Source organism: Mytilus edulis, chromosome 2 (genome assembly GCF_963676685.1).
Source record: "Mytilus edulis chromosome 2, xbMytEdul2.2, whole genome shotgun sequence".
Taxonomy (NCBI): Eukaryota; Metazoa; Mollusca; class Bivalvia; order Mytilida; family Mytilidae; genus Mytilus; species Mytilus edulis.
Window position 1 is genome coordinate 40,255,682 of NC_092345.1, and position 24,637 is coordinate 40,280,318.

General features: G+C 32.1%; 1 protein-coding gene and 1 long non-coding RNA gene across 2 annotated transcripts in view; both read right to left on the reverse strand.

Moving 5' to 3' along the window:
* Positions 1 to 24,637, reverse strand: part of LOC139510169 (SH3 domain-binding protein 5-like) — a 206,021-nt gene that overhangs the window by 101,402 nt on the left and 79,982 nt on the right. The window contains exon 4 of the mRNA XM_071296523.1: positions 14,390 to 14,554. Coding sequence (XP_071152624.1) covers positions 14,390 to 14,554 — 165 coding nt within the window. The remainder of the gene's footprint in view (positions 1 to 14,389; positions 14,555 to 24,637) is intronic.
* LOC139512148 (uncharacterized) lies at positions 19,037 to 24,597 on the reverse strand. The gene is made up of 3 exons (XR_011662175.1): positions 24,446 to 24,597; positions 21,857 to 21,949; positions 19,037 to 19,727 (listed from the first exon to the last, which is right to left on the reverse strand). It is a non-coding gene; the product is annotated as an uncharacterized lncRNA (long non-coding RNA).

Here is a 24,637-nt window from a genome sequence, read left to right on the forward strand (position 1 = left end):
TCCCAAGTTATTTGATATGTTGTTAAGAAGTATATGTTGGATAGCCAAACATAATTATAACATTAATGTAATTTTTCATCTTTTAGATGATTTTTTGACAGTTGATAGGCCTACTGATTGTGGGGAAAGAACAATGGCTTTACTTTCTTTAATTTTTAACAAATTAAGTATTCCTTTATCGAAGAAAAAGACTGTTGGTCCTTCTTGTGTATTAGAATATTTAGGCATTGTATTAGACACTGTAAATATGCAAGCTAGATTGCCTCAAGACAAAGTAAAAAGAATTACAGATTTTATAACTTTAATTTTAAGTAAAAAGTCCTGTACTAGGAAAGAACTTGAACAGTTGCTTGGACATTTAAATTTTGCAACTAGTTATTCTTCCAGGACGCTCTTTTGTTAGTTATTTGTACAAGTTAATGTCATCTGTCAAAGAGAGTTTTTATCATGTTCATTTAAACAAAGAGTGCAAAGCTGATTTATACATGTGGTTATCTTTTTTGAAAAATTGGAATGGCATCAATTTCTTTTATGAAAAGACTTTAACTAAAGCAGAGCTTTATACAGATGCGTCCTCTTTGATAGGATTTGGTGGATATTACCAGCATAAATGGTTTTGTGACCGTTGGCCCGACAATTTACCATGCAAATCCGACTTTGCTGCTTCTATGGCCTTTTTGGAACTATATCCTATAGTTGTTGCAGCTGTTCTATGGGGTAAGGAGTGGTGTGGAAAAAGGATTCTTTTTTATTGTGACAATTTAGCAACAGTCCACATTATTGCTAAAGGTCGATCGAAAGAAACAAACATTATGAAATTAATGCTTAAACTTACAATGTGTGCTGCAACTTATAACTTTGTTGTTTATAGTGAACATTTACCGGCAAAATCTAATGTAATTGCTGATGCATTGTCTCGTTAACAGATGAACAAGTTCAGACTTGTAGCGCCTCTAGCAGAAGCAACAGCCACTCCTTGCCCACAGCTTTCAGACATTCTCTGGACAGCTCAGTAGAGACATTATGGAAGTATTCTGTAGCGGACAGTACAAGATCGCATTACTCTACAGGTTTTGACTTATATAAGAAGTTCTCCTTGCTACAGGGATCATTCTGGACTTCAAATGAAATGCCGCCTGTTTCAGAAACTTTGGTAATGAGATTTGTTGCCTTTTGCGATGAACATTAAAGCTTAAAATATAGTACTATTAAACTGTATTTATGTGGTATAAGATATTATTACTTGCAATATGCAGGATTTAGTCCTTTAGAACAATATGGCAAGCCATTACTATGTTTACAATCTATTTTAAATGGTTTAAAAAAAGAAGCAGAAAGGTTGTGTTAAAAGGCCTAGATTGCCAATTACTATGTCTTTGTTGTATAAAATGGTTATGCTATTGAGAAACAATTTTTTCAGTCTTTTTAACAATGTTATGTTAGAAGCAGCTTGTGTTGTAGCTTTTTTTGCTTTTTTGCGTTGTGGAGAGTTCACTATACTTAGCAACTTTGATTCGGAAACACATTTGTGTGTTGGTGATTTAGCAATTTTTGAAGATCACATTTTGTTACATTTGAAAAATTCAAAAACAGATCCTTTCAGACAGGGTGTCACTATACCCTTATACAAAAGTGGTCACATTATTTGTCCTTGCTTTGCTATTAAAAATTATTTGTCTCTTCGAAAAAAAAACCGTCAAGTAATACATCTGATGCCCTGTTTGTCTCTGTTGATGGCAATCCTTTAAGTAGACAATTTTTTATTAAACATGTCAAAATTATTTTATACAATTTAGGTCTTGAAAGCAAAAATTATAATGGACATTTTTCAGAATTGGAGCAGCAACAACAGCACAGGAAGTAAGATTAGAAGACCACTTGATTAAAACTTTAGGCAGGTGGTCATCAGATTGTTATATTAGGTATATTCATACCAGCCCTAAAGTAATTCAACAAGCTCAAAATCAGTTAGTTTCATCAATTTCCTTGTCTTAAACTATTGTACTGGCAATAAAATGAGAAATAAACATGGGGCTACAGCTGCTTCGCATCTGTATTTGGACTTTTCGATAAAATTGTATACTTTTATCATCAAATTTTATCTTATCCCCCAAGTTTTCTGTATATATTAATTTTCATTTATATGTTAAAAGGGGGATAACTCTTAATGTTTATTATGTGTATGCAGCTGTTAACTCATTGAAAAATAATAAAGCATGTGGCGGTGATCTTATATTGAATGAATTTTTGAAATATGGTACAGTAAAGTTGATGCCTGTTTTTGTAAGAATATTTAATATTGTATTTCATAGTGGTATTATACCTGATAGTTGGTCAGAAGGTTATATATGTCCAATATTTAAAAATAAAGGTAATCCAAATGAAGTGGATAATTATCGTGGTATTACTATTTTAAGTTGTTATGGTAAATTATTTACTTGCATTTTGAATAATAGGCTTCATACATATTTAGAAAATTCTGGTTTATTGTGTGAAGAACAAGCAGGGTTCAGAAAAGGTTATAGTACGACAGATCATATTTTTAATTTGAAATGCTTGATTGATTTATACTTACATAGAGGTAGAAAATTGTATTGTGTATTTGTTGACTATCGAAAAGCTTTTGACTCTGTCAGAAGAGTATATTTACGGCAAAAATTGTTAAAATGTACCATTGATGGCAAAATAATTAAGATTATAAACAGTATGTATAACAATGCAAAGTCTTGTGTGAGACAAGGCAACTCTTGTTCAAACTTTTTTAAATCCAATGTTGGCACATGTACGCCAAGGAGAAAATCTATCTCCTGTATTGTTTGCCATTTTCTTAAATGACTTGGTCGAATTTATGTCACATTCATATAATGGTTTAGTTGATATGAGTATTGCAGCACGTCTTCTTGATACTGATGAAGTCGCTGTATATTTTCGTTTATATTTGTTATTGTATGCAGATGATACTGTAATTCTAGCCCGATCGGCAGCAGAGTTACAAGCCTATTAAATGCCATGTATTTATATTGTCAAACTTGGAAAATGCAAGTAAACATATCTAAGACAAAAGTTGTAATATTTTCAAGATCTAGACTTAACACAGATAATATGAACTTTAAATATAGTGGTAAAAGCCTTAATATTGTTACAAATTTTCAATACCTTGGTATTATATTTTCATGTAAGGGTAAATTTAATGACGCCAAAGCACATCTTGTACAGCAAGCAAGAAAAGCCATGTTTATAGTCTTAAGAAAGGCTAGGAAGTTGAATTTACCAATTGATATGCAATTAGAGCTATTTGATACAATGGTGGTACCTATTTTGTTATATGGTGCAGAAGTATGGGGTTTTGAAAATTGTAATTATTATAGAAAACTTGCATATGCAATTTTGTAAAATAATTTTGAAGGTTAAAAAAAGTACTGCTCATTGTATGATTTATGGAGAATTGGGTAGAATACCATTACATATTCTTATTAAAGCTAGAATGGTTGGTTTCTGGCAACGTATCATAAGTGGTAAAAGAGAAAAAAATTCATATACACTGTATTCTATATTGTATCAGCTTAGTAAAAGGGGTATCTACCACTCTAAATGGTTGTTAGAAATTAAAAATACTTTATATGAATGTGGATTTAATTTGATGTGGGATGATCAAATAATTGCTAAATCTGATAATATTAGTAAGAATGTCAAGAAATGTTTATGTGATAAATTTATGTTGAACTGGAGTAATAATGTTATGAATTCTGCAAAATGTCTTAATTACAGAATATACAAGTCTGATTTTTGTTTTGAGAAATATTTATCGGTGTTACCATCTGATCTAAGAATGTATTTATGTAAATTCTGTTGCCTTAGTAATAAATTGCCCATTGAAACGGGCAGATTTTTTAATATTGATAGATCTGAAAGACATTGTAATCTTTGTAATGCTAATGAACTTGTTGATCAGTTTCATTACTTATTCAAATGTACCTTTTTCAACAATGTAAGAGCTAAATTTTTACCTTTAAATATATGTAAAAACCCAAATGTTTTAAAATTTAAAGAATTGATGAATACATCAGATTTATTTACACTTACTGGAATAGCAAAATTTTGCAAAAGTGTTATTAAAACCTTTTAATACATGTGCTTAATCATGTTACTATAATTTGTACTTCCTGTCTATAGAAGATCAGTGAGTACTCTTAAAAATTGATCAGCCTAAAATGTACCTTATTTTTTATAGGAGCATATAAAAAATATTATTTTTTGTTTGTTAAATCATTAATGAAAATGTTATAGTGAAATTATTATTTACTTTTAGCAGTCAATCTGGTTCTATTTTTATTAAAACATTTTGTTAAATGAGCTGTGCACTTGCAAGTGAATAATTGGACCTCATTAAATACATATTCATGTGACCTTAAAATCAACCCTTAGCTGGAGATAGGTTACCGATGTAATCAGATTTAAAATTGTAAGGATTTCGCGGAACCCAGTATCTCGCCTACTTTTGCTGTAGGTCGCTGTAGGTCGCAGGCTCCAGATGCTCTCTTTTGACTATTACTGTAAGAAGCTTCTGTCCAAATTTGAGTAAAATCTAGGTTGGCTTATGAGGTTTTATAAATGTTTTAAAAAAACTTTAACAACAGAGTTTATGTAATGTTAATAACTGCATTACTGGAAAAAACTAAGTCCAATTTAATGAATATACGCAAAAGGATTTGTTTTACAAAAGTTACTTCTTAAAATTATCTTATGATCATAAGCAAGCTTCAAGTTCAAGTTTGGTAGAAATCCAGGATAATTTAAGAAAGTTATCAAAATTGAAAGAACTTTAACCACACCACATAGTGAATATTTTTGGACGCTGCTGACGACATTATGGTTTGCTATGTCCCGCTTTTGAGACAAAAGTCGCAGGCTCGACAAAAAGAAACAGAAATTGAATAACAACATTGAAAGTAAAACAAAAGAGATAGACCATTTAGTTGACTTATTCAATCCACAAAAAGATGATCATTATACAAATAAAAACGATGATAAAATTTTGTTGCAGGTATACAAGCTTAAAAAACTTAAAAAAGAGAAACACAGAAATATGAAATGTGACTCTTAACCCCCTCAAATTGTATAAATTGGTTTTTGAAAAATGTCAACTTCATCGTAACAGTCTGACAAAAGAAGTCGTAAATAAACCTATTTTGTAAAAGGAATTTAACTTATGTCATTGGGCAAGCTTATATGCAAAGTATGTCTGACGGAGATTTTGAATTAAAGAAATTAAAAGATTTTAAGAATTATCAAGATTATTCAACCAAATTTGGCATTATCCAATGTCTATCATCAAAACGAGGTGGCGAAGTTGCCTATAAACATCTATCAAATGTAATTTCTCAATTTCGGATTGATATCATTGACTTGCATGCTGAAAATGATTTTTAGGGACTTTCAAAACTTTTAAAACAACCATTCACCAGTTTCAATTCACAAACACTAAAGAGTATTCACTTTTGATGTGCCTTATATTCTTTAATCCTTGATTAAGTGAGCCCTAAAATACATACCCTTTTACTTTCTTATTTGGTATCTTGAATTATATCTTTGATTTTAAAACAAAAATATCAAGTTAGTAAATAGCTGTAAAAATGACCAAAAAAATCAGTGAATACCAGTAATCACTGAAACAGTTAGTAAATACATGTAATTACTAAATTGGCTAGTAATTACACGTATTTACTGAAATGTTTAGTAATTACATGAAATTCCTAATTTCACCTATTTACTGTAACATATATATACTATTATTGCACCTTTGTTAACCATGTTGTTCTAATGTAAATATGTTCACACTTTTATTGTTTGTTAAAAAATGTTGTACTAACATACCCCATGTGGGGGCTTTAGTAAAATAAAATGTCTTATGTCTTATGTCTTATGTCTTATGTTAGTCCCCAGTTTTTCCAATGTAATTTCTATTTTCATATTATATATTAGTTTTTATAAATAGTTTTATTAGCACTGGATCTTTATTTAGTCTGAGGATAATTATATTCCACATTGAAAACAACGCATAGATACCTAGTTACTTATCACAATATTGGATATCAAAGAAGATGAAAGACATCAGTGAGATAGTTCTGTCTTGGAAACTTATGACTTATTAAGGTCAAATACAGTCTTCAACAATAATGTTATTTCCATCTCTGTCTACTGCCTCTGCTGGTGGACTGTTAGTCCCCGAGGGTATCTCCAGCCCAGTAGCCAGTACTTCGGTACTGGCATGAAAATACGGATTTTTTGTGTTATTAAAATTTACTGTTATAAAAATGTTAGAAATTATTATAAATTAAGGAATGTATCTCCCTCATGCAAAGCTCTGATTCCTTTCACGGATTTGGCTACACTTTTTGGACCTTTTGGATTATAGCTCTTCATCTTTTATATAAGCTTTGGTTTTTCAAATATTTAGGCCACGAGCATCACTGAAGAGACATGTATTGTCGAAATGCGCATCTGGTGCAGGAAAATTGGTACCGTTACTGTTATTAAGGATGAATATAAATTAACAATTATTTGGATAATTGATGTTTATATAAAGGATTAACTCAGTTTTAGTCATAAATAGGATTTCCCCATTTGTACCTCTCGATCATGTTAGCCTCATTTTCAAATTATTTTTGGGATATACGTCATTTATATTGCTGCTTTTGGATCAATAGCAGTGCCCCTTTTGTCATCAGATATTTTCATTACGTTTTGATTGGATTTTATATTTTAAATTTCCGCCACCATCCCCACCTCTCTCCTTTTGTTGCCAGTGCCTCTGGGGACTATTTAGTAGTCATTACTATTGTTGTATATACATGTACTTATACCTGTAATTTTATGACCTTAATTTTTGTGTTATTTTTATACTGATATATGATTTTCTTTTATTGTCTACTCATGCTGACGTATGGGTTTCTTTTATACTACTCTAGCTGACGTTTGGGTTTCTTTTATATTTTCTCATGCTTATGTATGAGCTCTTATTTTTCTTCTCATGCTGACGTATGAATTTCTTTTTAATTTCTCATGCTGACGTATGAGGTCTTATTTTTTTTTACCCATGCTGACGTATGGGTTGCGTTTATACTACTCATGCTGACGTATGAGTTTCTTTTACATCTTCTCATACTTATGTATGAGCTTTTAAATCTCTACTCATGCTGACGTATGAGTTTCTTTATTTCTCATCATGCTGATGTATGATGTCAGGTCTTTTCTATACTCATGCTGACGTATGATGTCAGGTCTTTTCTATACTCATGCTGACGTATGAGCTTTTACTCTATACTCATGCTTTCGGTAAAGTCAATGCATACGGTTGAGTTTAAAGGGTAAAAAACTACTGAAAATCACACTTAGCCACACTTTTCTTAATGGTATTTAACATTCTTATTTTCAAACCGAAATTTATGGGGTCTTTTGCATAATGTTCCTAATATTCATCTCTTTTAAAAGTTAGAATTAAATGCATTAACCGTATCCAAATCCTTACTGTGTCCCAACTTTTTGTTTCAAAACTTTCTAAATTGTACTGCAATTTCGCTGGCATCATCTAGTGTATGCTTATATCAAAGAAAATACATCGGCTAGCGACGTTCTGTCAATGTATTCTATAATCTTTATATTTGGAGAAATGGAACAAAACATCTGATATTCAATTTTTAATAACTGGATTTAAGTATGGCGGTTGCAATTTGGGTACTCCTCATTACGGAATCCTGGATCGTTTGGAGGTCTGTTCAGACCAACTTTTTCTTTGATTCAATATGGATTCTAGCTCTAGTGAGTTTTAAAAAATCAACATTTTTTTCAAAATTCAAAATTAAATTGGTGTTAACAATGATACCTCTACAAAATAAACACAGAAAGGAAACTTTCAACTTGTACGATTCGCTCGTGTATGTAACAATGTATTAGATTTTAGCGAGAGAAATTTATGTATTACTGAAAAATTATTACACCAGGGTTTTCGATATCACAAACTGGTCAAAACATTTACTAAATTTTATCACCGGTATAAGGAAATAATTCGTAAATATAACTCAACATGCAGACATCTTATACGTTCAGGTATTTCACATCCAAAATTTTATGGAAATATTCTTTATAAAGCACAAAAATGTCAGTATTCTCCTCAGAAACTAACAAAACCTTTAAATAGACTTATTAAAAGGGGATATAGTTACGATACTGTTGTCAGGTCATTAAAGATTGCATATTTTGGCTTTAACATTGATTCACTGATAGGGTCTTTGCATCGGAACTAAACACATTTATTTCTAAAAAAAACAGTTGTTGGCATGACACGGGTTATGTTCTTCTCATATATTTTATGATAGTATGATACTAAACCCCTAACGGGAGGGATTGTACCTGATATTCATATGATGAAGACATAATCTTTCAATCAGTTTAATTGAGGTCTGGAGCTGGCATGTCAGTTAACTGCTAGTAGTCTGTTGTTATTTATGTATTATTGTCATTTTATTTATTTTCTTTTGTTACATCTTTTGACATCAGACTCGGACTTCTCTTGAACTGAATTTTAATGTGCGTATTGTTATTGTTTTACTTTTCTACATTGGCTAGAGGTATAGGGGGAGGGTTGAGATCTCATAAACATGTTTAACCCCGCCGCAATTTTGCGCCTGTCCCAAGTCAGGAGCCTCTGGCCTTTGTTAGTCTTGTATGATTTTAAATTTTAGTTTCTTGTGTATAATTCGGAGTTTAGTATGACGTCCATTATCACTGTACTATTATGCATATTTTAGGGGCCAGCTGAAGGACACCTACGGGTGCGGGAATTCTCGCTACATTGAAGACCCATTGGTTGCCTTCGGCTGTTGTTTGCTCTATGGTCGGGTGGTTGTCGCTTTGACATATTCACCATTTCCTTTCTCAATTTTATTTTGTCGAAATAATAAAAAAACGTAGGTGATTTTTTTTTTCAAAATAGGTGCAATTTATACTATTGTAACTATGTATATTGTTTTGGTGAATTATTTGTAAAAAAAAAAAAAATAAAGATAATACATTGTAATAATCATTTCATTATGAGCTCTTTTATTTGGGAATAAAACATCCTCTTTTAAACACTTTTACCACTGTGCCTGAAGTGAAATATTTATAAATAGATATCAGAAGGCGGACGTGATAGAAAGCCTAATTTAAATGGAAAATAATCTATCTTGATCGAATGAAAAATAAAATCTATACCACTTCCAGTGGCGGATCCAGAAATTTCCATAAAAGGGGGCCCCTTGACTGCCTAAGAGGGGCTCCAGTTATGCTTTAATTCAGTGATTCCTTATTTAATCAACCACAAAAAAAAGGGGGGGGGGTGATCCCCTGCCTCTGGCTACATCAGGAATCAACCCCTGTTGTATCTCAGAAACCATTGACGATAATCAAAATCATAAAAATAGGTCAAACTTTCTTAGCTCTTGAAATAGTCGTGTCATCTAAAAAATTATAAACTTCTGAATTTCGAGGTAAGATTCAATTAGATCTGGGAATGTATGAACTGGGAGTATAGCTTATAGGATCATATTAATACTGAAAATTCGAATGGACATTTTAAAGGAAATCAAATCATGCTACCTATTCCTTGTCCGATAATGTTATGACGTGTAGCGACCTTGAATTATGGCAAATTTTTTAAGGGATTGAAAAGTCTCATATCCTTTTATATATTCTAAATTTTTCAATTTATGGTATTGCACAAGCTGGACTATAAAAAGGTATTATTTTTCTATATTCATGCCACCCCTAAACCCAACTTTAGTTCGCACATGAATAAAGTTCTTTATTTTCCAATTAATATATTTCGAAATAAGTTTGAAAAATAAAATAACAAATAATTATAAATACATTTGTACTTGAGAACATTATAAATAAGAGTATGTTGTATAAGTGCCATTGAGAGAACTCCGCATCCAAGTCTCAGCGAATTTAAGCTAACAATTATAGGTCCAAGTACGACCTTCAACACGGAGCCTTCTTTTGATTAGCTGACCCAAAACAGCAAAATATAAAGGGTCCCAAAATGACCAGTGTACACATTTTCAAACAGTAAAACCAACGGTCTGATCTATTTACAAAACGGGAAACAAACCAGATACTCCACAGGGCGCAGCTTTATACGACCGCAGAGATCGTACCCTGAACAGTTGGGCAAGTATGGACACAACATTCAAGCTTGATACAGCTCTGAATTTGGATTGTGATTAAATAGTTGACACAAAATAGGTTTCTGACACAGAATGAATGTGGTCTAAAATCTTTAAAAAAATAAATTGGACATTTTCTTATTATGGTCCAATATCCAAAATCTAAATACATGGTTATAGACTCAGCATATGAAATAACCACAATAATTCGTTTATGATGAAATTAAATAAAGTTCAATTTTGGACCCTTTAGAACTCATATCAATGTTGACCAATTTGACAAAGGGCCCAAACACCAAAAACATTAATACATGGTTAAATTCAGCATATCAAAGAAACCCATATATTCAATTACTTTTGTTGAAATCAAACAAAGTTTAATTTTGGACCCCGCTTTGGACCAACTTGAAAACTGGGCCCGTAATCGAAAATATAAGTACATGTTTAGATTCAGGATATCAAAGAACCCCAAGAATTCATTTTTTGTTAAAATCAAACTATGTTTGATTTTGGACCCTTTGGACTTTAATGTAGACTTATTTGAAAACGGGACCAAAAATTTAGAATCTAAATACACGATTACATTCAGCATATTAGATAATCCAATAATTCAATTTTTGATGAAATCAAACATGGTTTAATTTTGGACCCTTTGGTCCCTAATTCCTAAACTGTTGGGACCAAAACTCCCAGAATCAATCCCAACCTTCCTTTTGTGGTCATACAACTTGCGTTTAAATTTCATAGATTTCTATTTACTTATACTGAAGTTATTGTGCGAAAACAAAGAAAAATGCTTATTTGTGTCCCTTTTTTGTCCCTTATTCACAAACCGTTGGGACCAAAACCCCCAAACTCAATCCAAACCTATTTTTAGTGGTAATTAACCTTGTGTTAAAATTTTATCGAGTTCTATTAACTTAAACTAAATTCATTATCCGGAAACCATCCATCTTCGGACGACGCAGACGACGACGATGTCGACGACGTGTTACCAATATACGACCAAAAAAAATAATTTTTGCGGTCATATAAAAACATCTATGAAACTCACAAACGACATCCATTTAACAACTGGCCTTGGGACAGATGCATCATGATAATATAGCAAGTATGTTTTAAAAGGCGCCAACCTTCGCCCTTACCTAAAAAGTAGTACGTATATGTATGACATTACAACACGAAAAGACACACTATAGAATATTAGTTAAATATATGGCTTAACTCTACCAAAAAAAAACGTGAATTACACAAAAACATGTGCCTATTAAACAAAGACGTACATGTAGTAATAAATTAAGACCCACGAAGCAACTGTTATCTGTTTTAGAGTTCCATTCTGTAATCGTATCGAGTTCTCTTTTTAATCTATATTTTAAATACAAGTTTCATATTTTGAATATTGAAATCGGGTTAAAATTTTAGCATATTGATGTAAAAATATCCGTTACTTTTTTTTCTAGATCTGAGAAGAAAATCAACTCTGTTACACTAATATAATCGAAAAATTAAGAGTGTCACATGGTGTCTATATGTCGTCTTGAATTACAATGTATGTTATTGTTCTGTTATTTATATATTCGCCATGATCCGCAATAAAATTTTAAATGTTATTTTGGCATGCCATACTTGATAGAAGTGCGGACGTGAAAGAAAGCACTCTTCACCAAAACTTCAAAGCATATTACATTCCACGGATATTACATTTCGATTATTCCGTCTTTTATAAAACATAATATGTGTATCTGAAGAGAGAAGTTGTATTAGAATTAAATTTTACACCGATATCAATATGTTGGGTGTAGAATCTATTTTCAAAACTGTGTTTATTTAGAAAACAGAGATAACATGCTGAACAAATTTCTGCATTTTCACCATTGTTTCAAGACTGTTAATCATATAATTTTGAGTATTTTAAAAATGACCTTAATTGATATATAAACAAAAATTATTCAAGTAGCCTTATAACTCATACTACACTGTTTAGGTTAAAAGGAAGTAAATATAGATCGCTGGCGCCACCTAGATTTTACATCCAAGATAATAGGTAGAAGTAAATTTATTTTCTGCTGCCTTGGTAATTAGAAATTAAAATTGAAATAGTGAGAAATGAGTGTTGGCCATTGGTGTAGAAATAGCGAGAAATTTAGAGAAAACTCTCTAAGACTAGCAAGATTTTCTGTGCCAAATTAAGCAAGGGGTGTTCTTCATTCATACTATTTCGAAAATTCCGGAACCGTTGAGTACCCTTAAAAAAATGCCATTTTTCTATCAAAAAACGGCACCGTATGTGTTTGACCATTGCAATACACCTTATCGCTATTTAGTCCATTCCGGGAAAAACAGTCATTTATACAACTTCCTGTTTGAGGTCACCGGCCGAAAAATGGAGGTCATCAGAAGTGAGCTGAGGAAGAAAAAACTTTAGAAAGTGATCATCAAGAAACTTTGACATTGTATGATCCACTTTTTTCGAAATTAAAATTGAATTAAAAAAAATATTTTGTTTGAAGTATTTACGGTAGTTTAAACAGGTCTCATTAAAAAGTATCATGCATGGTGAATTGTTTAAACAGGGTCCCAGATAGCTTCAACTGGATGAAAAAGTTGTGTAATTTTAGAACTTATCCGGAATGGAATAAATAGCGATTAGGTGTATTACACCCAAAGGTGTTGATAATTCAGAATTCGAAATTTTTTTTAATGGATCTTTGATAGTGAAAAGGCAGGACCAAATAAGGCTACCATTGTCGCCTATGTAAATAATTGCTTCCTTGTAACCTTTCTTGACCAGGCAGAAGCTAGCGAACAATAAGGCGATATATCGAGAAATCAAAAAAAATAATAAGACAGCAACGGCCGTTAAATAAAAAAATATTCAAAAAGGCAGAAAATCAATCCTAATATTGCAATTTCAACTCAATCTTGAAATGGTTTTATACCATTTATTGATTAAACAAGTCACATCTCTTTTAAGGCTAATATTCAGTACCACAGTAAATCTGCATCTTTCAACGGATTATTTGTAGGTGTAGGTGTAGGTGTAGGGTCACCAATACACTCACTTCAATTTAGAACGTATGTAAAAGTAGTCCTACCCTGTAAAATATCGCATCTGTGTTCAAAAATCTGAAACTAGGGCCCAAATTTGAAAAAAATGGTAAAAAAATAGCGGGCCTATTCCAGGGCTTCTAGAAAAAAATAATGAAGGGTGTCACGGGGTATGACTATATAGGTCTTGTAGAGGAGAAACAGGCGCTTCTTTTGTGCTAAATATTTCGCCAAGCTTGGGTCTTTTATCTCTTATAAGTCTTAACGGAAATTACAGGTTTGCGAAGAAACATTTATTACGGCCAGTACGATCACTATGGTAGTCTCAATTAAGATGGTAGTGAAATATGTATTAACGATAAAAATATTAAAGAAATATAAAATATCTGATAAAGTAGTAAAGCTACAGGTATTTACATAAAAAAAAACTGGCTAGACGAAACAAATATTTTGGAGAATTTAGGAATAGTCCTTGGAAATTCATTATCAAATCACCAGTCAATAAATAACTCAATAATATGTGTTTAAACTTTAATAATACTTGCGTATAAAGATAATTTCGGAAGTATTTGATATTCCAGTTTACAATCGTTTTTCAATAATTTTGCCATTTTAAAGCAATTTAAAGCGCTATTTCTATATTTTGATATAACACGATTCTTTAAGTTTTGATGACGTCATATCTCGAAAATAACATCGGTGACCCAAAAAAAATTTCCGCCTAAAATATCGTAATAAGTATGATCTGTCTACATGCAAAATTTCAATGAATTATTATTAGTAGTATAAATAGTGTGATTTCCCTTTAAGGGTCACATGCATGGTCCCTCAAAATATGACGTCATAGAAAAAAAAACTGTTGACCCTTAGTATGGTTGAAATTGTTCAAGCAGTTTCAAAGGAGAAGATCTTAACGACCACGACTGACGCCGGAGGATGGCCAGCTGAGCTTTAAACAAGTTTAATCCTGCCAAATTATTACAGGTGTATATATTAATCATAATGAACGATATTGTTTGATATATTTCTTCGTCGTGAAAAAGATACTTGCAGCTTAACATTTCTTCACCACGAATATATATAACTTAGACTAGAAACTTAGGCAGATATTTATGATATAAAACAATAATTACCCTTTCTGTTGCAAGATTTAACATTTCTTGCCACGCAGAAGACAATTGACATTCCCGTCCTTTTACTAGTTTATCTTCTGCTAAGGCAACAGTCTCTTTGGCCGCTCTGTATATTCCGATGGCTGACTGGTACTGTCTAGCAGCTTTAAGGCTTTCACCCTGAACCTATAAAACATTGTTAATAACTATAATTTAAACTATTGTCGATACTCTGAAATAGTTAATTGAATACCACGGGTGTCATTCGGTTTAACGAGAGAAATGATCGTGAAAGAATGTTTAACGGGGGTCAAGTATTGCGAGACGATCGTAAAAGCTCTGGTAACGGATCGTGAAAGAAATTTAATAGAGAAGACATATGAAAGGTCAATAAATTTTCTAATTTAATTTTAAAAGTACACAGACAAATTTTCAACAAAGTAAAACTGTCTGTCAAAATGGTCCAGTTTTAAAAGTACACAGTTTTTCCAAAACAACAAAAGACAGATTCCTTCTTGACATTTCAATGCCAGAAAATATGTAAACAAATTTCCACAAATTCGAATAAAATAAACTATTTTTATCCGAATAGGGCATTCTATTTGAATGAATCAAATGGTTCTCATAGTTATTTTGTATAAACATAATCTGAAACTTGTTAAAAAAAGTAATATTTACACAAAAATGATTTTTTGGATCGTGAAAGATCACATACCGCATTTTTGAAGATCGTGAAAAGGATCATGAAAGATCTGATGCTACGATGACGTTCAAATTATTCTTCAATTATATGATAATTAATATTTGTTATTGGTATTGAGAAGAACGAGATTTGCCAAGATCCTCATTAAATTTAAGCCTTTCAAAGTATTAATATTTTCAGAAACAAATTATTATTTGTGCATTCGTGAACATGTTATTTGTATAATAGTTGGCTGGTTGTAGGATGAATGTTTTTATTGTCATGTGAAGTACTCACTTATCACGAGTTATAGGATAACTACATTTCGTATATTAAATCCTATAATCTACATGTCCGTCAGACATGATTCATCTGACCTCGACTTTGCCTCATTTCATGGATGAATATTTAGTTTTATGGTCAAGTCCGTATCGCGGATTCGTTAAGCTTTAGGATAACTGCCTGTTGTTATGATTGTAAGGTGTACATTTTTGACTTCTGCAAGACTTCAAATAACATTGACCTCATTATCATGCATCATTTGGCAATGTTCGTTTTATGTTGTTTGGCCTTTAGCTAAAAAATACATTGAACCTGTATGCTATAGAGCCACGGTATTTGGTGCATGGTGTACATGTCTGTCAGCATGTTTCATATATGACATCAATTATATTTAATATATTGAATGAAAGTTAGTTGTTGATGTCTGGATGTCGGTCAGGGTTCATATACTTTCGACCTTATGTTCCGAATTAATTGGCCAAACATAACTTTTACATTTGTAAGTTTCTAAGGTACTGTAAGGATCGGAACACCTATATTTGGTATACGGGATGTTTGTAGAGATCTGTATGACATGGTTCATCTGACCTTGACCTTTTTTTTGAACCATTCACAATCGTAAGCGTATTTGACAATTCTAGTAAAACCCTTAATATTACAGACGTTCAACAAATATACTATCATAAGTAAAGCAGACGAGACATTTAAGCATTTGCTCTCTGGTATTCTATAGTCTGTAGTATATATAGTTATCTCATTGGAAATCAATCCACATCTGCTGCGTTGTATATAAAGATACATACAACTGTTGCACAAAATGTTGGTTATCGTTCAATCTTAAATTGTTCAGAAAGATAATGTTTTTTGCTATAAGTATTTGGTTGATGGTTTACATTTTGGTTAAAACGTTGCACATCCATAAAAAAAATATTGGCTAAATAGTGGATGTCTGCATGAATTGTACTAGACCGATTCTCAGAGCTGAGTTTTTCATACTGATTTTTTTACTTTTGTTTTTTTTTTTAACTTTCGAGGTACAGTGTTGAATTAAAAAAAAATAGCATTAATGTTCATTCTTATCAAAATATAACAGGCTTTAACCAGTTGCAGGTATATCAAATGGTTAAAAATATTGATTTCTGATTACTAGTATCAAGGATGGTCACGCATTATCTTTCACGATCAAAATAATGCGTTGCCTGATCTTTCACGATCAAGTTTGACGAAAATTCATCAAAATTCAAGGTTTTCATAAACAAATTAATGCTTTTAAGGGAAGAGCATACTTTTATTTTACTGTACTATCAAATACACCAAAGATTTAATTTCAAATATATCATGATATTTTGAAATATGACAATTACAGGTACAAATAGCGTGTTTTTTTTAATTAATTCCATAGACATGCAATTGCGCCTTTTGTGTTTTTTTCGTAAAGTACTGCATATTTTCTTCGTCTTATTGCACAGTTATGTTGAGGAAGTTTAACCATTTTGACAGGCATATTTTTTTTCGGATTTTTTCCGCGTTTTGAAAATTAAGTAATTTTTTCACAGTCTGAACTAGAATTTGCATTAAAAAAAATTCACGATCCGGTACCAGAGCTTCCACGATCGTCTCGCAATACTTGACCCCCGTTAGATATTCTTTCACGATCATTTCTCTCGTTAAACCGAATGACACCCGTGAATACACTCAATTTAGAATTCATTTCAATGTAGTTATCATGTATGGGTCATTATAAAAAAAAGTGCAAATTTCGACGAGGTAACATTTTGAAAAATGATGTCATTGTTTAAAACATTTAAATGTGTCCCGCTATTCTTTAGTATGGTAGCAACGATATTCAGAAATATGCATGCAATGGGAATAAAGGGATGCGCTTTAGCGCATGATACGCCCGTTGTTTGAAAGACGACGGGCGTATAAAAATGGCAAAAAAGACTACAATGACAATGAGAAGCAGCAAGAAGATAACAGGGAAAGTGAAGATGGTAAAAGTGACTCTACTGAAAGTTATGATCTAAATGAGGAAGTAGGTGATGAAAGTAAGGATTTCATTGACGACGGGCGTATTAAAATGGCAAAAAAGACTACAATGACAATGAGGAGCAGCAAGAAGATAACAGGGAAAGTGAAGATAGTGAAAGTGACTCTACTGAAAGTTATGATCTAAATGAGGAAGTATGTGATGAAAGTAAGGATTTCATTGATGATGAAGATAAAGATTTCATTGATGATGAGGAGGCTTCTTCTGAGAATGAAAATGAGGATTTTTCTGATGATGAGGACAGTGATTACAGTGAAGAAGACACTGATGATTAAACCTAGTTCAGCTTTTCAATATTTAGCATAAAAAACAAATATCATTAACATTGGCATATAACATAGAAGTCTTCAATGCAATATAAGGAAAGTGATATATGATTATGGGTTTTAGTAATTCTATGGCTGATTTCCAAATTTTATAGTAGTTTGAAAGAAGGTAATTTTCTTGGGGTATATTGCTCATAGTTAGATTCTGTTGAACACAGTAAGGAATCCATACTAAATTATTCAAAGATGTATGCAAAAGTTGTTCAAATGGTGCTTAATATGGTGGATAATGATTATTACCTTTTTATTGTTTAGAATATTCACAAGATGATCATATTGATAAATGTTTAGTAGACTTGATTTCCTTATTTTTTTCATAAAATGACACCCTTTAACATTTAAGGAATATTTAGTCACATGTTAGGATTTTCATGTTGTCACTTGTTCACTTATTATGTGCTATTGTAGACTAGTTATGTTTTATAACATTTTTTATTGCGCTTAACGTTTCCACCGAAACCGAACTCTATAAAAAAAAAAGCTGCAATGCTAAGGTATCATTTGTGAATTCAATTGCAACCAATTTTAACAAGAGTAAAACATCCTATATGCAAAAACAGTATTTGATTTTTATCCATAGCTTAGATAGTAAAAATGTTATCATAAAATGATATATGCCTCAGGGAACAGTTAGTATCTCAGGGACTGCTAATGTGCTTTCATCCTTGCAACCATTCAATAATAGTACAAACGTATAACAGTCTCCGGGACAAGTTTGCAATTCCGCTGAGTGCAAAAGTTGTCACCTTAATTTTTGGAGTTAAGTCAAAACAAAGTTGATAACTTGGTTGGTATTGGTTCCCTGATATTTGTCCTAAAATTTTTTGGATCTAGCACCACTGTTGAAAAAGTTATGCCCCTTTTTTCAACAATTTCCTCAGAGGAAAAGTACTTTTCCTCAAGGGAAATCAAATTTCCCTGAAGGAAAAAGATTTTTCCTCAAGGGAAATTGTTTTTTCCTCAAGGGAAAAAGATTTCCCTTAGGGAATTTGCTGCATAATTATTTCCTTTGAGGAAATTCTATTTCCTTTGAGGAAATTCTATTTCCTTAGAGGAAATTCTTTTTCCTTTGAGGAAATTTGCAGCTTCAAATTTTCCTTGGAGGAAATACTTTTTCCTGTGAGGAAATTTTTGACAAACACTTTTCCTTGGAGGAAAATTCAAGACAACAAATTTCCTCTAAGGAAATCATTGATCTTCAAATTTCCTCTAGGGAAATTTCTGAACATCAAATTTCCCTTAAGGAAATGTTTTTCCTCTATGGAAATTTCATAACAGTACAAACAGTATTAATATATTTTCTCCTAGACTGAATTATTGATACAAAAGATAATTAAAACTTTAATACTGTAATACAAATTTTCATGGTGAGTATTAAACATACAAAAACAAAAGGCTGACTGTTTAGCATGTTTAAGACAATACAATAATAAGCAAAATGCTATGAATATCATACCATTTGTGATGTTATTAATATTGTGCTCATATTTGCATATTAAATAAAATAAACACTTTTCATGTCAAATTAACTTGTCTTCTGTTTCAGCTGCTGTGTATTCGGCCCCCTACATAACAGTTCAGTGCATAAATAATTCAATCCACAAGACATCTTCCTTCAATTGGTTGAATAAATTTTGGCAACGTATGTTCTTCAAACATCTTCTTTGTATATTTGATATGATGGAGCCATGTACATGAATTGATAAAGCAGGTGTTTATTTCGACAACAAACATGACAAAGATACTATTTTTTTTCTTAATTTCTCCATAATCCATCAGTTAATATGAATGTAGGTTGTTACATTTTACACAATTGTGTTCTTTGATAGTACTCCATTTTGTTTATAGCAATTTTGTAGGATTTTTTCTATTTCTTTTTCCAGAAAAACACACAGTTGAGTTCATTTCACATTAATAATCCAATTAGCACATTATGTAGAAAAGTATTAACAATTAACTTTCCTCTTCAGTATAGACCTGCAGGACCTGTTGATGATCATAAAAACCAAGATATCTGACCTATAAATACACAAAATAAAAAAAAATGTCATAAATGGAGAAAAAACAGCAATATAAATAAGCTTATTTTATCATGTTTTAATGAACATTTTGAGAAACTTTCATTTGATATTCTTACTTGTCATGCTTATGAGTTCTCTTATTTCAGTGCTTTGTGTCCAAGATTTAATATTCGTTGTTTAGTGCCTTGCAGTGATATTTAAAGTTGAGCCACTTGCAATAGTTGTTATAGAATGTTCATATTCTGTGTTAATATTTGAACCACTGTCCTATATTATGGTCAGGTTGAGTGCTCACAGACATGAGGCCTAAATTAATATATTGTTTGTTTCCCTAATCCCTATTCTGACAAGCCAGGTGTGGGTAGGTAGGTAGGTAAATAATTTTATTTTTCCCAAAAGCCTGAATATTATCGGATGATCCGGCAAGCCCGAAAATCAGAAATGAATAAAATAATATTTGGCTTAGTTTTGACAATAAAATTTTATGAGTAGGGCCATTTTTGCAGGGTCGGTCAGGATTGGAGAAACAAACAATATTTTATATTAGGCATGATTTTTTTTTATTAATTGTTATTGACTTTGAACATGTTGAACTAAATTGGATTGTTTAAATCTTTATATGTTGAGATCTTTAATGGATGACCTATAAAGGAAGTGTTTTCTCATTATTGAAGGCAGGCCCATGATTGGCCTTTAATTTCTTGCATCCGCTTCATTGAACTCTGGTGGATAAGTCACTCATTTACCATACCACATTTTCTTATTTTTATATGAGACATCATTCAAAGGCAATTTCTTTTATTACTGTAATTCAGAAATTATCGAAACTTTTTAGTAATGCGAATAATGTGACTGGGTGAGTATCGCAAAAATAAGAAATCATATTTTGATAACAGAAACATATATATATATATATATATATATCATGTAACTATATAGATCTTTATGCAGATTTTTTTTGTAATCACAATAAGTTGTCCCTTCCCTGAACAAGAGTGCACACGCTGAAATGTCTCGCCTTCTATACTAATCATTGATATTATGTTGATAGTCCTAAGTATAAAGCTTAGTTTTATTACAACTGTCTCATAAACTTAACATTAACCAAGATAACTAAACAAAGACCAATGAACCTTGAAAATGAGGTCAAGGTCAGATGAACCATGCCAGGCAGACATGTACAGCTAACAATGCTTCTATACAACATATATAGTTGACCCATTACTTATAGATTAAGAAAAATAGACCAAAACACAAAAACTTAACACTGTGCAATGAACCGTGAAAATGAGGTCACCGTCAAATAAAACCTGCGTGACTGACATAAAGATCATTTAATATTTCCATACACCAAATATAGTTCACCTATGGCATACAGTATTAGATAAAAAGACCAAAACTCAAAAACTTAACTTTGACCACTGAACCATGAAAATGAGGTCAAGGTCACATGACATCTGCCCGCTAGACATGTACACCTTACCATCATTCCATACAACAAATATAGTAGACCTATTGCATATAGTATGAGAAAAACAGACCAAAACACAAAAATTTAACTATAACCACTGAACCATGAAAATGAGGTCAAGGTCAGATGACACCTGCCAGTTGGACATGTACACCTTACAGTCCTTCCATACACCGAATATACTAGCCCTATTGCTTATAGTATCTGAGATATGGACTTGACCACCAAAACTTAACCTTGATCACTGATCCATGAAATGAGGTCGAGGTCAAGTGAAAACTGTCTGACAGACATGAGGACCTTGCAAGGTAGGCACATACCAAATATAGTTATCCTATTACTTATAATAAGAGAGAATTCAACATTACAAAAAATTTGAACTTTTTTTTCAAGTGGTCACTGAACCATGAAAATGAGGTCAAGGACATTGGACATGTGACTGACGGAAACTTCGTAACATGAAGCATCTATATACAAAGTATGAAGCATCCAGGTCTTCCACCTTCTGAAATATAAAGCTTTTAAGAAGTGAGCTAACACCGCCGCCGCCGCCGCCGTAGCCGCCGCCGGATCACTATCCCTATGTTGAGCTTTCTGCAACAAAAGTTGCAGGCTCGACAAAAATCTGAATTTACAGTATATAGAAGTGGTCTTACCATTTAGGCCTTGTTGTATTCTGTTTATCTTGTTTTGCGCTCATTTCTATTGTAACTGTTTATATTTTTCATCATTTTTCTATATTTCTTGTCCTATAAAACATAAAAAGGGTAAAAACTATTATCATGATTATAAAACATCAGTTTGTGTTTTTCTTTATATTCAGTTATATTTAAAAAGAATGGAATATTTGTGCTATTTCATTTCACAAACTTTTTGCCAGTCATGACTTTCAAAGACTTTCACCCTGGTCAATAGTTTAAAAAACAAACATTCCCATACTTTTTCTTTGTGTTCGTACTAATTTTTCATTTGACAACAAAGACATGATTCAACTATTCTTCTAAAATTTGTTTCGCTTGACTACGTTAAACTCTGAAATATTGTTAACAGTATAATCTGTATGTGTCTCACTTGTCAAAATTTCAAATTAATATATAAATCAGATAAAAATGCTATGCATGGCTCAGCTTGATACAAACGTACAGGTTGAACCCAGAACAGTTGGGGCAAGTATGGACACAACATTCAAGCTCAATACAACTCTGAGTTTTAAATTTGGATTGTGATTCAATAGTTGATGCAGCATAGGTTTCTGACACAGAATGAATGCGGTCCAAGTACTTAAAAATTTTAAATTGACAATTAACCTCTAAAATGGTCCAATATTCAAAATCTCAATACATGGTTAGATGCAGCATATCAACATGATCAAAGAACCCCAATAATTCATTTTTTGGTGAAATCAAATAAAGTTAAATTTTGGACCTTTTAGAACTCAATGTGGACCAATTTGATAATGGGTCAAAATATCAAAAATCTTAATGAATGGTTAGATTCAGCATATCAAAGAGCCCCATATAATCAATTTTTGTTGAAATCAAACAAAGTAAAATTTTGGACCCCGATTTGGATCAACTTGAATTTGGGCCCATAATAAAAAAATCTAAGTAAATATTCAGATTCAGCATATTAATCTGAACACCAAGGATTTAAATATTGCTAAAATCAAAATAAGTTTAATTTTGGACCCTTTGGACCTTAAGGTAGACCAATTTAAACAGGACCAAAAAACTAGGAATCTAAATACACAGTTAGATTTGGCATATCAAAGAACTCCAATAATTCAATTTTCTATAAAATCAAACAAAGTTTTATATTGGCCCCTATTGGCCCCTAATTCATGTAATTCCTAAACTCTGAACAAAACTCTGGTCACAAACCTTGTGTTTGAATTTCATAGATTTCTATTACTTGTACTAAAGTTATTAAGCGAAAACTAAATGTCCTGGGACAACGACGACTACATGATAAAATTGAGAATGGAAAAAGGGAATGTGTCAAAGAGACAACAACCTGACCATAGATTTGAGGGTTGGAATCCTTTTCTTTTACCGAGCAATGCATTTGAATGGGAGATATAGTTGGAACCCCTCTTTGCTCTTGGTTGGGACCCCCCTTTTAAAATGGCTGGATCCGCCCCTGAGAAGCATTATAGAAAAATTTATAAGCTTTAACTCAAAATAAGGATAATTTTATTTTTAAAGGGCAGGCACAGATCCAGAGGGGGGTTCAAGGGATTGGAACCCCCCTTTTGTTGGATAATCAATGCATTTGAATAGGGACATGTAATTGGACCCCCCCCCTTTCCCCTTTTGTCCTGGGTTAGAATCCCACCCCCACCCCTTTTTAAAATGACTGGATCCGCCCCTTAAGGGTCTATAATTAAGTTTGACAACTTCAGACGACATACTACTTTATAAAAAAAAAAAATGCCACATTTCATCCAATTTAATTTCATCCCTTACTTGCTACATGTATTTCATCCATAATATTTTTAAAAAGAAATAAATTTGGGAGGAGTATGATTTTAATTCATTTGTAATTTGCAAGTTATTAACTATCCAAACTAGAGACCTAATAGAGTAGATATACTTGACTAATTTAAATCAAACTTGGGGTGACTGGGAACAAAGATTTAAGGGAATAGATGACAGTTTACCTACAATGACCTAGTTTCATAGCAATAGCATACATTTATAATAAAGACTACATGGTCATTCTTATGTTTAAACGTGGTTTAAACTTTGGGTGTTCATTTTTTAATGTTTAACATGTTTAAAGCTAACAATTTCAACTACATACATGTATCAAGATTTGATCCTACATTATTTAAATATTGAAAAAAATAGCTTTTTAAATTTGGATCTATATATAATTGTGAATGTCACATGGATGTATTTTAATGTAAAGCATCTGAAAAATCATTAGCCGTCTCATATTTATTTCAGTTCTTCAAAAGGCAAATTTATATGAGCTTATGCTGAAAATAGAGATTTCTTATTAAGGAGAAATCCCTGCCCCCCTTTTTGTGTGAAAAATTTTGTTGATTATATAGGGAATCACAGAAACATGACTAGCATCCCCCATCTGAATCCCCCCCCCCCGCCCCCCCCCCCCCCCCCCATGAATATGTTTTTTTAGCTTGTGTAGGTGTAAGTCAGTAAGGAGGCAACCATTTGATTTGTAGGCCGGGTGAAAAATGTGTTTATCTTGCTTTGTAAACTTGTGCTATAAATAAAAATTACCAATCCATTAAAAAATCCGTGAGCCCAATCTCATCCAGTGAAATAGATTATAGTCTGTTTTCGAAGTTATATGGAAGTAAGTTAGTAGTCCAGATAATTATGACGCAGTGCAAGGCATTTTTTCTAAGGAGAAGTGTAGAATGGGGGAATGGAACCAATAAATTGATCCGAAATGTTCTTCCCAGTAAAGGA